This window comes from Dromiciops gliroides, chromosome 1, assembly GCF_019393635.1.
Source record: "Dromiciops gliroides isolate mDroGli1 chromosome 1, mDroGli1.pri, whole genome shotgun sequence".
In the NCBI taxonomy this organism is placed as follows: Eukaryota; Metazoa; Chordata; class Mammalia; order Microbiotheria; family Microbiotheriidae; genus Dromiciops; species Dromiciops gliroides.
This window is the reverse complement of record NC_057861.1, coordinates 19,918,215-19,934,775: the sequence shown is the minus strand read 5'-3', so window position 1 is coordinate 19,934,775 and position 16,561 is coordinate 19,918,215. Positions and strand designations below refer to the sequence as shown.

The window sequence follows — 16,561 nt, the reverse complement described above, 5'->3', positions numbered from 1 at the left end:
GGAGGGCATGGCAGCTTCAGCAGTGACTGAGTTTGGAGATGGAATTATCGAACATTTGAGCTGGAAGAGACCTGAGACATTTCGTAGTCCACGTCTTTCATATTATATCGGAGGAGACTGAGGCACAGAGAAGGAAAGTGACCTGCTCAAGGTCACACAGTGAATTAATGACCACTGTCCATGGTTTGCTTACTGCCATGTTTCATTACTGCTATGCTAGGCAATGTGGAAGAATACTTAAAGTTCAGAATTTTTCCCAAGAATCCTGGTATTATTAGGGGAATGTGACTGTGGGAAAGATTGCAATTGACTCATGTATATTTGAGAATTCTGGGGGCCATTGGAGTTTCCCAAGAGTGCATTTGATGCTTCAACCCATTGGGAGGAAATTCTTGGAATGTAGCAACATCTTGAGTTCTCCCTCCATTTTCTGATTTTTGAAGTGCTGAAAGAGGGGTAGCTGAGGAGCATCTGGGAGATGCAGAGGAGAGAAAGCTAGGCTCAGAGTCAGGAAGACCTGGATTCAGATCCACTTAACTTACTGTGTGATCTCAGAGGAAGATGATGTAATATTTGTAAAGCACTTTACAAACCTCAAGGTGTTGTGTGAATGCTAATAATTATTGTTGATTATTATGCCTAGAACCCTGAGATCATAAAATGGGACAGTTGAAGGAGACCTTAGAACATGGAATGTCAGAGGGAATGTTGGAGCTGGAGGGGCATGGAGAACATAGAACATTAGAGCTGGGAGGGGTCTTAGAAGAAAGAATGTAAGAACTGAGAGGGGCCTTAGGACAAGGAATGTCAGGGCTGGTAGGGGCCTTAGAACAGGGGATGTGAGAGCTGGGAGGGGCCTTAGAACATGGAATGTCAGAGCTGAGAAGGACCTTGGAAACAAAGAAACAGATGCACCAGTAGTCCTGAAACAATTGGATTTAGTTCCTAAATCCACAGACCAGGACAGAGAGAGCAGATGGGTCATCCTGGATCTCAATCTTCTCTTTTGCCCACACAGTACATACGGTTGGTATATAGAAAGTTCTGTCCTCAGCCCTTCTTGTATCATCTTGACTCATGCTTAGAAGACATCTTTTAGGCAGAGAGCCTTTAAGACTGTGTTTGGCTCTCCTAGATCAATTCAGGGTGTCTGTGTGCATGTGTGTATGTGTGTGTGTCTCTGTGTCTGTCTGTCTGTCTGTCTCTGTCTTCTGTCTGTCCATCCATCCGATGCCACGTGAGCATGTAAATGACAACAATAAACACAGTGAGATGTCACATTATCTGGATCTGAGAGATCAGTTGGCAGTCTGATTGTGAAGATTCAGTCTGATGTTTGCAAATTGTTTTTAAAAAGCCTACCTATTCCCCCTTTCAGTTTCCAGGATGGTTTCCTGGAAACAGAAGCAGATCTCTCTCTCTCTCTCTCTCTCTCTCTCTCTCTCTCTCTCTCTCTCTCTCTCTCTCTCTCTCTCTCTCTCTCAGGAAGGGTAGGTTTGCTGAATTTGAATTTCAAAGAGATGAGAAAACAGGAATAACTGATATCTTCTCAGTCACCTTTTAAAAATACATGGCTGGCATCCCCATTCTCTTCTATATATTTTTTGGAATCGTTTTCCTCAGTAGAATAGAATCCCCTTGAGAACAAGGATTGTTTCTTTTCCTTTTTCCATCTTCATTTTCCCAGTGTCATACATAATAGGGATTTGTTGTTGTTGTTGTTCAGTTGTGTCCAACTCTTCATGACCCCATTTGGGGTTTTCTTGGCAGAGATACTAGAGTGGTTTGCCATTTCCCTTCCCAGTTCATTTTACAGATGAAGAAACTGAGACAAACAGGGGGAAGTGACTTACCCAGAGTCACACTGCTAGCAAGTGTCTGAGGCTGGATTTGAACTCAAGTCTTCCTGACTCTATGCCTGGCTCTCGATCTATACCAATATCTGCCCTCATAAGAGAGACAGGAACTTTATAAAGGTTTGTTGGTTGTTGAATGTTCCCAGTTTGGAAGCTGGTACTTATCTAGGTCATATCTAGACTCAATTGTTGTGAAACCCAATGCCACTTTGTACTTAGAGAATCAAAAATCCTTGATCTGGAAGGGTCCTCATGGGCCATTGAGTCCAACCCCCTCAAGTTAGAGAGGAAGTTATGGAAGCTCAAAGTCACAGACAACAAGAGGACAAGACCTGAACACAGATCCTCTTGCTCTCTTACCTGAGAGCTCATTCTTCTGTACCAAAATGCCTCTGTTCTAGGTTTCTAAGTTCATCTATAGAAGGTGAGAGAATTTTGAACTAGGAGTCCCACTGTTGTCTCTGGGCCTCGGTATCCCTGGCCACAAGATGAAGCAGAGAAAGGGAAGAGGAGAAAGGATGATGGGGATGGGTGTTTGGGTGTGTCTGTGGATTGGAGATAGGATAGCACAGTAGAAAATAGTAGATTTGGGGTCTGAGGGTCTGAATCTGGATTCCAGTTCTGAGTGAGCTCAGGTAGGAAAGTGACATGACATTTTTTGTTCCTCAATTTCCTCACTTGTAAACTGAAAGGCTTGGACTGGGTGACCACTAAAGAAGGTCCCCTCCATCTCTAAATCCTTGATTCAGGATGTGTGTCTTTAGTGGCTGGAGGATGAGCTTGGTGGCTGAGCACACATCTAGCTGCCTGCAGGGGAGGCAGGTAGCCAAGGAAGAATGTATTTCTAGACCACAGTAGTGTAAATTGAAAGACCAAAACAACAAAGAAAAATGAATGTTAAATAATTATAATGATCAAACTTGATACTGGAGAAGAGATGAGAAAATGCAGCTCCCTCCCTTTTTAGCCAAGGTGGGGGCCTCGGCGTATGGAACATTGCATGTACTGTCAGATTCATTCAGTCCATTGCTTAGTTTTCCTGAACTGCTTTATTTTTTTTAAAGAAAAATCTTTTGCTATAAGGGGATGACTCACTCTGTAGGGGAATGAGTCAGGGATATGCAGACACACATGCATATATACATACATACATACATGTGTATACACATATATGGAGATGATATGAAAACAAAGTATTGGTAAAAATTCACAATTTTAAAACAAAATACAGTACTACAATAATATTACAGAAAGGAAGGAAGGAAGGAAGGAAGAAAGGAAGACAAGAAAGAAAGAAAACTGAATGTTAGATAATCTTTTTTTAATTTTATTTTATTGGGGGGGGGCAATTAGGGTTAAGTGACTTGCCCAGGGTCACACAGCTAGTAAGTGTCAAGTGTCTGAGGTCAAATTTGAACTCAGGTCTTCCTGAATCCAGGGCCAGTGCTTTATCCACCTAGCTGCCCCGTGTTGTATAATTCTAATGATGAAACTCAACCCCCAAGAATAGATGAGAAACCACAACTCTGTCTCTTCTTTGCTGAAGTGGTTGACTATGGGTGCTGAATATTATAAATACTGTCAGTCAAAGTTGATAGGGTTTTTTTTTTTCCCTGAACTGCTGCCCCCTCCCTTTCTTTTTTTTTTTTTTTTTGGTGAGGCAATTGGGGTTAAGTGACTTGCCCAGGGTCACACAGCTAGTAAGTGTTAAGTGTCTGAGGCCGGATTTGAACTCAGGTACTCCTGACTCCAGGGCCAGTGCTCTATCCACTGCGCCACCTAGCCGCCCCCCTCCCTTTCTTTTTAATCTCTGTTATAAGGGACAACTCATTTAGTAGGGAAGAGGGCAGGAATATATTTGAAAATGAATGATGGGGGCAGCTAGGTGGCACAGTGGATAAAGCACCAGCCCTGGATTCAGGAGGACCTGAGTTCAAATTCGACCTCAAACACTTGACACTTAATAGCTATGTGACACTGGGCAAGTCACTTAACCCTCATTGCCCCACAGAAAGAAAGAAAAAGAAAGGAAGGAAGGAAGGAAGGAAGGAAGACAGACAGGAAGGAAGGAAGGAAGGAAGGAAGGAAGGAAGGAAGGAAGGAAGGAAGGAAGACAGACAGGAAGGAAGGAAGGAAGGAAGGAAGGAAGGAAGGAAGGAAGGAAGGAAGGAAGGAAGGAAGGAAGGAAGGAAGGAAGGAAGGAAGGAAGGAAGGAAGGAAGGAAGAAAATGAATGATGTTAAAACAAAGTAGTAGGTATAAAAAATCAGACTTCTAAAAAAATAGAATGTATCACTAGCCACATAGAAGCCTCTAATTTTTGAACAAGAAGCCTTCTCCCATCTCCACCAACACCCAATGCTCCCCACTATACACACTCACACACACACACACACACACACACATTCACACACACCCCTATCCATCTAAACAAAGGGATTATTTCCTATTAGATTCAGTTAGTCAGAAAGAAGGAACTGTACGAGGAAGGGGTAAAAATGAAGGGAGTTGAGAAGAGAGTAAGAAAGAGAAGGGAAGAGGAAGAAAACAGAAAGGAAGAGAAAGTTGAGCTCTTGTCTTGTTCACTGAACCACACTATGAGAAAAAATGGAGCTCAGTTTCCTAACCTACTGAGCTGATGCCCCTGGGATGAAGCAGCTGTTGAAACAGGCTGGGCTCCCCAGAACACTCTGCCCTACTCAGAGATCCGGCTCTGCTGGTGCCATCTGCCTTCCTGGCCCTGGAGCATTCCTGTCCCCCACCTCCCAAGCACAACCCACATGCCGGAAGTCCACATCACTTCGCTGAATGAATGAATGTTTCAATCTATCCATTCCTTGATCTCATGGAAATGGAAAAACTGCCTCCCACCTCCCAACTTCCAGATTAAGAGAGAAGTGATTCTTTCCCTTGTAGGAAGCCCTTGGGGTGTTCTGGAATAGAACAGAAAGACATTTATTAAGTACTTCCTGATAACCAAACCCCATGACATCCAAATGGAGGGGAAAAATGCTTAGCAACAAGAACAATAGCCAACATTCATATATTTCTTTATGGTTTATAAAGCATTTTGCACATGTTATCTTGTTTGATGCTCACAACATCCCTGGGAAGGAGGTGCTGTTATTAACCCCATGTTACAAATAAGCAAGCTGAGGCTGAAAGAGTTCAATATGACTTTCCCAGTGTCCCATTGATGCAGGGAAAGGGAAAGGTAGAATCATCCTTAGGGATCAGTGGTTGGGGGAATGATGACAAGCCTCAGGGTCATTGCTGGGAAAGGGAAGTCATGGTGGGACATGGGAGAAAAGGGTAAGTGGCAGGGAATTTAGGAGTGCCCCGTGCCCACTCTGCCCTTTCCAATGGGCTCTGCCCTTTGGCAAAAAGTGGTTATGAAAAAAATCTCTGTTTGTCTTAAGACCTACAATGGAGTACTAGTCTCCTGCTCAGTGACCATGGATAAATTCCTTAGCCTCCAAGAGTCTCAGTTTTCCCATCTGTCATATGGGAATAATAATTACTGGCACATCTCTACAGCACATTACATACCTTATCTCATTTAAGCCTCCCAACAACACAGTGAGGTAGTTATTACCCTTATTTGACAGATGAGATGAAGTATCTTATTCATGGTAAAATAGCTAGAAAGTGTCAAGAAAGGGGAAATCAAACACTCAGGTTATTTTGTATTTACTCATCTCCCATCTGTACATGCCCAATTTCTCCAGCAGAATATAAATTCCTTCAGGACTAGGTCACGTGTGTGTGTGTGTGTGTGTGTGTGTGTGTGTGTGTGTGTGTGTGTGTGTATCCCTAGCTTTAGTACAGGGTTTGACTCATAATAGGTACTTAATTCCTTATAGATTCCACTGGAATTTGTAAAGGGCTCACTATGTGCTAAGCACTATGTAGGTGGTAGAGATTCAAAAAAAGAGGAATAAGGTTCTACCCAAGAGATGCTTAAATTCTATAAGGAGAAAAAGAAAGAGAGAGGGAAGGAGGGAGGAAGGAAAGAAGGAAGGAAGGTGAGAGGGAGAGAAAGAAAGAAAGAAAGAAAGAAAGAAAGAAAGAAAGAAAGAAAGAAAGAAAGAAAGAAAGAAAGAAAGAAAAGAAAAGAAAAGAAAAGAAAAGAAAAGAAAAGAAAAGAAAAGAAAAGAAAAGAAATCCTGCATCATTCAGTGAATTGTAAGGAGCATCTTTGAATTACACCTAATTACCCAGCTCAAGAGCTGATGCCCTAAGATTTTATCAGCAGGCAAATACACAGCGACTGTCTCTGCCTGTTCGATCTAAACAGTCAGTATATTAAAGGATGCATTTGGCTCATTCTTATTATCCAACTGATCTGGATCTGTGCCCCACCCCCTGTTGGTATGCTTGGGGGATGGATGGCTTGGCCATGCATTCCATTACGGTCCCTGCCAGCCTCAGAATCATCCCCGAGATGCCGTCCCTTTCATCAGCATGCCATTCATCTAGGCTGGTGACAGCCTGGCCAGATATCACCGGTGGGGACCTTCCCCCGTTTAATTAGCACATCATACTTCATCCAGCACAACGCCGCCTTTCTCACTTCCGAGAAGCTGGCCAAACAAACACTCCAGAAAACTACGGCATCAGCATATTCACCTAAACGCAGTTTAATTAACCGGATTAACCTTGAGGAGAAATTGGAGCACCAGGACCAGAGGGTCAGAACATCGATACGGGTGCCATCGCCCTCCCCAAGAGCCGCCGACACAAATTAGCCGCAATCCATCTTGTTTCTCTGTCCACTGCCAGGCAGCCGTGGCCTCACTCCCCGTGAGAAGAAGCGTTTGGTTGCTTAGGGCAGCTGGGAAGTCTTGGATTCTCCTTTTTTTTCCCTTTTGTTTTCTGCTGAGGCAGGCAGAGGAGCTGATGTGCCCCAGCCAGGGAGCCCAGGAACAAATCCTCATAGCCAAAAGGAGGTTCTAATAATTGGCTGTCAAGAGACCTAAGTCCTGCTTCAAAATTGGATGCTAATTGGCCATGTGACCTTGGGCAAATTACTTAAGATAAATCTATGACTCTGTGAACCCTGGGTCTCAGTTTCCCAATCTATTATATGAAGGAATTAGACTAGATAGATGGCCTCTGAAGATGAGAGGAGGGACAGGCAAGTGAGAAAACATGGACATAAGAGGCTCTATCTATGTTTGCCATGACATTCCTGTACCCAGAGTGACTGCTCCTCACCCAAGCCAAGGCCTGGGCGTGCCCCAAATGCTGACTTGGAGCCCAGGAAGAGGCAGAGCTACTTTAAAAAGCTTCCTTTCATCTGTTCCAGAGTCACCATCCCAAATCCCTTCTCTCCAGGTTGCCAGATATTAGCTCCGACACTCAGATTTCAGACCTCCCTCCCAGATCAGTCAATGGCCCTTCAAGGGTCAAGGTCAGATAGGGAATATAGTGTGAAGTTTTATTGTTGTTGTTATCCGTGTTTATATAGTGCTTTAAGATTTGAGAAACAACATCCATGTATTATTTCATTGCTGCTGAGTCATTTCTGACTTTTTGTGACCTCATTTGGTGTTTTCTTGGCAAAAATACTAGAGTAGTGGGGGGCAGCTAGGTGGCACAGTGGATAGAGCACTGGCCCTGGATTCAGCAGGACCTGAGTTCAAATCCGGCCTTAGACACTTAACACTTACTAGCTGTGTGACCCTGGGCAAATCACTTAACCCCAATTGCCTCACCAAAAAAAAAAAAAATACTAGAGTAGTGCGCCATTTCTGTCTCCAGCTCATTTTACAAGTGAGGAAACTGAAGCAAACAGGGTGAAGTGACTTGCCCAGGGTCACACAGTTAGGAAGCATCTGAAGCCAGATTTGAACTTGGGAAGATGAGTCTTCCTTACTTCAGGACCCACACTCTCAGCACTATGGCACTACCTAGCTACCCATTATCTTATTAGCTGTAGTACATAGAGACAACCTTGTAGTCAGGAAGATGTGCTGCCTCTGACATATACTAGCTGTGTGATCCTAGGAAAGTTACCTTCTTAATGGACTGTCCTATCTCTAAGGAAAGGATCTATGAACTTAGATAGATAGATATGATAGATAGATAGATAGATAGATAGATAGATAGATAGATAGATAGATAGATAGATAGATAGATAGATAGATAGATAGATATGTAAATGGATGGATAGAAAGATACATACATACATGGGTGGATGGATGGATGGATAGATATGGAGATAGATGGATAGAAATATAGAAAGAGACAGATGATAGATAGATAGATAGATAGATAGATAGATAGATAGATAGATAGATAGATAGATAGATAGATAGATAGATAGATAGATAGATAGATAGATATGTAAATGGATGGATAGAAAGATACATACATACATGGGTGGATGGATGGATGGATAGATATGGAGATAGATGGATAGAAATATAGAAAGAGACAGATGATAGATAGATAGATAGATAGATAGATAGATAGATAGATAGATAGATAGATAGATAGATAGATAGATAGATAGAAAGAAACTATTATAAATTGGTTTCCTTTACAATCCCACTTAGTTTATTTTATGCATTTAAAACCATTCTGAGCAAGAATCCATAAGCTTTACCAGTCTTCCCAAGAGATTTAGGATACAAAAAAGATTAAGAACCCCTTCCTTAAGCCTATGCATGTTAGAAGAAATGCAGTCTTCATAGGAAGGTGTTTCCACACTAGATGTTTCTTGCAACAGTGAAATTCCAGTTCTAGATCCTATCATTATCTCTGTTTAATCTGGAGAGCAACATGATGTAGTGAGTAGAAGGCCAGCCTTGTAATCGGGTCACCCTGTGTTCAATCCTGCTACTGACATATACTAACAGTATGGCCTTGATCAAACCACTTGCCCACTCAATACCCTGTGGCAACTCTTGGAGATTCAAATGGCCACCTGTATTGATAAAGGGAGTTTGCTAACTTGCCTCACCAGACAATGGCTAGAAAAATCAAACCATAAGTCTGCTTACAGGAAGGAAGGAAGGGAGGGAGGGAGGAAGAAAGAAGGGAGGGAGTCAGGGAGGGAAAGAGAAAGAAAGACACAGAAAGAGAGAGAGAGGAAGGAAGGAAGGAAGGAAGGAAGGAAGGAAGGAAGGAAGGAAGGAAGGAAGGAAGGAAGGAAGGAAGGAAGGAAGGAAGGAAGGAAGGAAGGAAGGAAGGAAGGAAGGAAGGAAGGGAGGGAGGAAGGAAGGGAGGGAGGAAGGGAGGGAGGAAGGGAGGGAGGAAGGGAGGGAGGAAGGAGAAAGAAAGAAAGAAAGAAAGAAAGAAAGAAAGAAAGAAAGAAAGAAAGAAAGAAAGAAAGAAAGAAAGAAAGAAAGGAAGGAAGGAAGGAAGAAAGAAAGGAAGAAAGAAAGAAAGAGGGGCAGCTAGAAGGCACAGTGGATAGAGCACCGGCCCTGGAGTCAGGAGGACCTGAGTTCAAATCCGACCTCAGACACTTAACACTTACCAGCTGTGTGACCCTGGGCAAGTCACTTAACCCCAATTGCCTCACTAAAAAAGAAAGAAAGAAAGAAAGAAAGAAAGAAAGAAAGAAAGAAAGAAAGAAAGAAAGAAAGAAAGAAGGAAAGAAAGAAAGAAAGAAAGAAAGAAAGAAAGAAAGAAAGAAAGAACGAAAGAAAGAAAGAAAGAAAGAAAGAAAGAAAGAAAGAAAGAAAGAAAGAAAGAAAGAAAGAAAGAAAGAAAGAAAGAAAGAAAGAAAGAAAGAAAGAAAGAAAGAAAGAAAGAGGAAGTTGGAAACAGCAGCTAAGGAGATAAGGGGAAAAACCCAAGAAATAGGGCAGCTAGTCCAGGTGTGTTGTTGATGAGAAAAGAACAGGAAGGAGCTCAATGGAGCTGAGCTCTCGTGGGAAACTGATTCTTGTGGACTTGACCTTGGGCAAACTGGAGTTTCCCTTGAAAAGCTTTCATGGGCTTCCCAGATCCGGAGGCCCTTGGCTTTGGTGAGAGGGGTGGTAAGAAAAGGGGAGCGAGGCTTCTTGGAGGGTTCTCGGAAAGTTCAGCCCAGCTCTTATAGGAGGTGAATCAGCCAGTTGCCATGACAACAGAGTATTGCATACAGTGCTCCCGGTCCCTGATTAGGAAGAGGTAGTGAGGGGGAGAAACACTCAGACATTCATCTCTCGACTCCTTCTTCCCTCCTTACCTCCCTCCACTGCTGGAAGTTGAGTGTATTGGCCCTTGACTCTTATTTTGTCTCTCCACTGAAGGCTGGCATCATTTAAGGTGGCTTCCCAGCTGCCTGGAGGCTGGCACAAAGGAGACACTAGAATTTCTTTGGAGTCTGAGATTTAGCCCAGGCACTAAAGCTGTCTGTACACACTTGGTGTGGAAAACTATAGAGCTGGAGAACAGCCACTGTAGGGTCTCAGACAGGGCGCCGGGCTCAAGAGAGGCTCTCTTTGCCCTTCTGGCTGAATATATGCCCTTGGACAAGTCACTTCCTTGCTTTAGGCCAGTGTCCTCATCAACAGGTGAATATGTGGTTCCTAAAGATCCTCCCAACCGCACACTGTATGTTGTAAGGTCCCGCTCAGCTCTGACATTCTACTTCTTCTGTGTTCTAAGGTCTTTCTCAGTTTTAAGGTTCTAGTTCTAAGAGTTGCAGAGGCAGGAACAATCTGTTGGAAAGTGTCGAATGCTGTGCCACGAAAGCCTGCAGATTCTTGCTTGAATTCTCCACCAGAAGGGGGAGAGTTAAGAAAAACAGTCAGAACACTAAAGGAATGACAATGTACTATGGTGGATAGACAGCGGGACTTGGAGGCAGAAAAATCTGGGTTCAAAACTTTCAATTTAATTCAAATTCAATTCAATTCAAATCTCACCCTTCTGAGCTATGTGACCTAACAGCAGGTCACAACCTTTCTGGGCTTCAGTTTCCCCATCTGTAGAATGGGCATCAACCTTCCAGATTGATCAAATGAGACAGTGAGGTATCAAGTCCTACATAAATGTTGCTTGTTGTTTTTCCATCACACAACCTGGGGGGTGGGGGTGGGGAAAAAATCACTTACTTATTCTGACGTACTTCTAGGATCAGAGCTCTAGAACTTATAGGGACCTTTGAGGCTATTGACTTCACCCCCCTCATTTTACAGATGAGGATACTGAAACCAGGAGAGGAGGCTAAATGATTTGTCTGGGGTCACCCAGCTGATGTCACTGAGGCTAGATTTGAACACAGGTCTTCCTAACTCCAGGCCAGCACTCCATTCACTGTACTATTCACTTGTACACATGTTGATCCCCTGACCCCCACCCCAGTAGAATGTAAGCTTCCTGAGGATGGGGCAGATTTTTTTTTTCGTCTTTCTATCCCTGTACCAAGCACAGTGACTATTGCCTAGTAGATACTAAAATATATTTGTTGAATTGAATTAACTTGAACAAGTCATATCAGCTGGAGCAGTAAGGAGCACTGACATCCCGGAAGTTGGGATGGGGGTGAGGTGGTGTACACACTCACATCTTGGGTGGATGTGGTAAACTCTCCTTCATTCTCTAAAGCAACTACTGCCCCTGTATTTCTCTTCAGGGTCCTCCACCAGTGCCCATTCTCATGGGACACAGTCACCGGAAGGGTCCTGTCATCATGCTGTTGCTTTCTCCTGGCCTGATGGGACTTCCCCTCTCTCCCCTAAGAGTGCGCAGTTTCCACCCCTTTCCTGGTATCCCCGAACATGTTTGATCTCAGCCCTTCTCCCTGACAATATCATTGCACCAACACCTATTTTTCCCAAGGCAAAAAAACACCCTCCACCCCCACCACCAATACCACAACCTCTAAGTTACATCTTCCACTTGCTTGGGTAGCCAAAGACAGGGGTGGGGGGGACTGGGATGGATTCATTTTGAAATTCACTCCTCTTCTGTTGGCTTTTGTCCTGAAAAAGATGGGATCCCTGACAGTGATGGACACTTTTTCTTGCCTTTCTTTAAATATTGACTGGGGTTGGGCTCCCTTCCCAGTTGCCTTGGGAATCAGATAGCTTATCAGATAGATTGATCCTGAATTCCAAAACTTGTTTTGATGAGCTGTCTGAAAGAGTCTGGGATAGAAGAGCAAATGCAGCTTAGGCTTTACCTGTTGTCTGTGTGTGTGTGTGTGTGTGTGTGTGTGTGTGTGTGTGTGTATGTGTGTGTGTGTTGAAAAGGGGATCGAGTGTGAAGGTGGAGAGCTCTTTGGCAAACCAGCCCAGTGTTGACACATCCTCCTCTCCCCAATGAGATAGTTGCATTGCTCTTGGTTTCTACCATGACCTTGCTACGTGACCTTGATTAAACAAGTCCCTTGGGTCCTCCTACTAACCTCTGTAAGGGGTAGTTAGGCAGCACAGTTGATAGAGTCCTGGGCCTAGAGTCAGGAAGACTCATCTTCCTGAGTTCAAATCTAACCTCAGACACTTACTAGCTGTGTGACTCTGGGCAAGTCACTTCACCCTGTTTGCCTTAGCTTCTTCATCTGTAAAATGAGCTGGAGAAGGGAATGGGAAACCACTCCAGGATCTTTGCCAAGAAAACCCCAAATGGGGTCATGAAGAGTCAGATGCAACTGAACAACAATACAAACCTCAGTAAAATAGAGGGTTGTACCCCATGCCTTATGATGTGCCATCTTTCCTCAATATGCCACGGTCTATGATTCCAAAGATCCTTCCATGCTGTCAGAGCCCTAGCAGTATCATCATCTCATGTTCTAAGTTGGGACCACGCACAGTTAAGTAGTAGCTAATTACAACTCTCAAAGCTAGCTCCTTTTGGGGGGACTATGAAATCATCCCTGCCAATTAAACGAAATGGGAATTTTTATAGAATCTTAGGGTTAGACAGGATGAAGGTTTAACCTTCTGCCTTCAGCCTTAACCCATTGCATCTCAAATGAGATCATGCAATCACCTCCCAACATAATTTATTATTGGTTCTTACAGCTCTTGAATGAAGGTTGTTCTGATGCCTGACTCAATTCCATCTTGATAACAGATCTGCCCTGAGAAAAGTACCTGGATTGGAGTCAGAGGACCTGGGTTCAAATCCATGATCTGACATTTATTATTTATTTGACCTTGGAGAAGTCACCTCCATTAGATTGTAAGCTTCATGAGGGCAGGGACTATCTTTTGCCTCTTTTTTATCTCCATAGAACTTAACACAGTGCCTGACACATAGTAGGAGCTTAGTAATTTTTTATTGAATTGAATTGAAATTAATTTCTCTGGGTTTCAAAGTCCTCCTTTATAAAAGGAGAGAAGTAGACCTATTGCCCTCTCCAGTTGTCTTCCAAATATAAACATGATTGTGTGTCAGCCATATGGGGATGGCTCCAGCAGGTCCCTGATGAACAACTCCCATGGTGGGATTGCAGACACTGTGGCAGACATTGAAGTTCATATATTCTCGTCCCATGCTTAAAAGCCATGGAAATTAACTGGTAACCATTCTCTCCATTATTACTAGAGTTTAAAGAGTGTCAATTGTGTACCAAGGTCTGTGTTAGGGACTGCCAGAGGTTGAGATCCACACACATTTAGGTGTAAATTACAAAGTACTCTGTTACACTCTGTGGATACAAAGACAAGAGCAAACCATTCCCTGCCCTCAGAAAGCTTACATTCTAATGGGAAGATCCAACATGTATGCATATATACAAATACAAATTACATACAAAATGCCACAAAGTAATTTCAAGAAGAAGGTACTATTAACAATAGTTAATATTCCTATATTCCCTTGTTTTTCCCTTTTATCAGATGGTCCCTGAGGTACCCTTCATCCTTCTGCTCATCTAATAAAACAATCTTCCTTTTCACCAAGCCTGTAGCTATGATTGTTTCTGCCTTTTGTTTCTGTCCTTTCCCCAACAGTGTATGCTTACAATGCTCACCTTGTGTGTATGTGTATGTATTTCTTTGTGGTGGTATGTATAATTTATATATGTATGTGTAGTATGTGGTAGCATATATCCACATATATACAGAGACAGAGAAACATATGTGTGTAATATTTCTGCACATGACTCAATATATAGTATATATTAGACATGGATAATGCAGAAATTTCTTTTGCTCCATTACTATATTTGTTAGAAGCATTTTCCTTGGGGCAGCTAGGTAACACAGTGAATAGAGTACCAGCCCTGGAGTCCGGAGGACCTGAGTTCAAATCCAGCCTCAGACACTTGACACTTACTAGCTATGTGACCTTGGACAAGTGACTTAACCCCAATTGCCTCACCCCCCCCCAAAAAAAGAAGCATTTTCCTTTTCTTTTTTCAACAGGATAGGGAGGGAAGGGGGGAGAAAAGGCAGACTTTGGATAATTGAAAAAATAAAATTTAGGGGCAGTTAGGTGGCACTGGCCCTGGATTCAGCAGGACCTGAGTTCAAATCCGGCCTCAGACACTTGATATTTACTAGCTGTGTGACCCTGGGCAAGTCACTTAACCCTTATTACTCCACCCCCCCCTCCAAAATTAATTAAGAACATTTATACAGCACTTTATGGTTCCATAAGGCCTAACACATATTCCATCATGCTTAGCTCTTACCACAATGCCTCACATACAGCAGGCTCTTAATAAATGTTTGTTGATTTTCATGGAGCTAGAAGGAACCATGGAGATCATAGGCTCATGGGAGCCCGCATCTAGAGTTGGAAGGCACAGCTAGACAAACTGCTGGAGGAGGAATGGAAGGAGGAGGAGGAGGGGGATGGAGAGGGATAGAAGGGGGGAGGAGGAGAAAGGAGGAGGAGGAAAGGGAAAAGAAGGGAAAGGAAAAGGAAGAAAAGAAAGAAAAGAAATGACTTGGCCTCTTTTTCCTGGTCTGATACTTTTTTTTTTAATTTTTTTTTTAGGGAGGCAATTGGGGTTAAGTGACTTGCCCAGGGTCACACCGCTAGTAAGTGTTAAGTGTCTGAGGCCGAATTTGAACTCAGGTACTCCTGACTCCAGGGCCGGTGCTCTATCCACTGTGCCACCTAGCTGCCCCTGTCTGATACTTTTGAAATAACAGAAAGAGACCTGACTTAGAATCCAAGTATTTGGATTCAAATCTCAGCTTTTCCACTTTTTAGCTACGTGGCCTTGGCTAAGTCCCTTCCCCTCCTGGGCCCCAGTTTCCTGGTCTACACAGTGAGGAGTCTATACTGAATGGCCTCTGAAATCTCTTTCTGATCTAAATTTATGATTCCATAAATACCTACTACATGTATGTCTTTGGAAAGCTCACTGTACTTTCCCTGGGCCTCTGTTACTCTATCTGTAAAATGGGAGGGTTGGGCCAGAATATTTTCCAGCATTCTCCCCATTGTACTACACTGCCTTTTATCTGGACACTGGGGATCCCTAATGGAGGGTCACAAGGCCACGCCCATAATTCTGTTTACTGAGACTAAGACCATTTGGCTTCTGGCTGTCTTCTGGGCCCTCCATGTGGATGCCAGGCCTGGGGAAAAAATGCAATCATGGTAAATAAAAATCAAATATGGTGGTGGTTATTCTTTTATGGACCTCTCATCTTTTACTAAGCACTCCAGCTGGTACACACCGACACCCTTGTCTCTCTGTAATGACTTTGTCTCTTCCCTCTAGCACTGAAGCTCAGAGCTGTGTGGTCTATCCAGCTGAGGAGAGAGCCCCCAAAAGACTGAGACAGCACACAGCTCAGGAGGCCTCCATTGCCAACGGCTGGGAGCAGGGAAAGGCTAGCCAGGAGCTCACGCCCATCAGGACACACAGGTGAGTCATTACCCTTGCCCCTCCCTCCCCAGAGCCATAACCCAGGCAGGGTACCCAGGGCTTTTCCACAGAGTCCCAAAATTACATAGTGAAGACCCCACTGACTGTTGGATAGTGTGGCTCAGTGACAAGAATGCTTGACTTGATGTCGGAGGACCTGGATTCCCATTATGGTCCTTGCATGTACTGATAAACCGGGCCTGGTTCCTCATTTGTAAATGAGATGATTGGCCTCTAGGGCTGGATTTGGAATGAGGTGACATGAGTTCTGATGCCAGTTTTGCCACTTGCTACCTGTGGGACCTCGGGCAAAGCACTTGCCCCATCTGGGACTTAATTTCCTTCTCAGTAAACAATGGAGGATTGGGCCAGATGACCCCAAAGATCCCCTTCCAGAATCTGTCAATAGGGAGTCTAAGATGCCATCTTCCCAAGGACAGGTTTTAACTGTAGCTTTAAATTCACACACACACCCTGTCTTCTGCCAGGCTCTCTGTCAAGTGGTTAATGATCTGTAAACACTGAAATTTCCTAGGGGAGGGACCACAGGAATCCAGCATTCTCCCCATGTAAAGGGGAGAATCCTTTCATTGAGGGGAATAAATCTCTCCTCTCATGTATGCGTTTTGTAAATTAATTTTTTCCCATGAGAAACTTTCCTTCTCCCCACCACCAATATTTGCCAGAGGGGTTTTCATTGTCGATGCTGGCCAAGAAAGTCATCCCAGCCACCCAATCGAGGGGTCTGCTCAAGCTCTCTGGGGAAAGGGAGCTATAGAAACCAGACCCACACTCGAAAGGCCTCGACTGTCTTGAGTCTTATCCCCCCCCAGACACCAGGATTATAATCTTCTCTGTCAAATCCTGTATAATCACATTACCAGAAGTTATGACATCGTACTCAGAGGCCAACTGGGAGGACAGGCAATGCC

The 16,561-nt window shown here is 43.7% G+C and overlaps 1 protein-coding gene across 2 annotated transcripts in view; it reads left to right on the top strand.

The window, feature by feature from the left end:
* SRRM4 (serine/arginine repetitive matrix 4) overlaps positions 1-16,561 on the top strand; it is a 226,366-nt gene that overhangs the window by 145,812 nt on the left and 63,993 nt on the right. For both annotated transcript variants that reach the window (XM_043979637.1, XM_043979636.1), the window contains exon 2: positions 15,483-15,629. In XM_043979637.1, the coding sequence (XP_043835572.1) occupies positions 15,483-15,629 (147 nt within the window). The remainder of the gene's footprint in view (positions 1-15,482; positions 15,630-16,561) is intronic.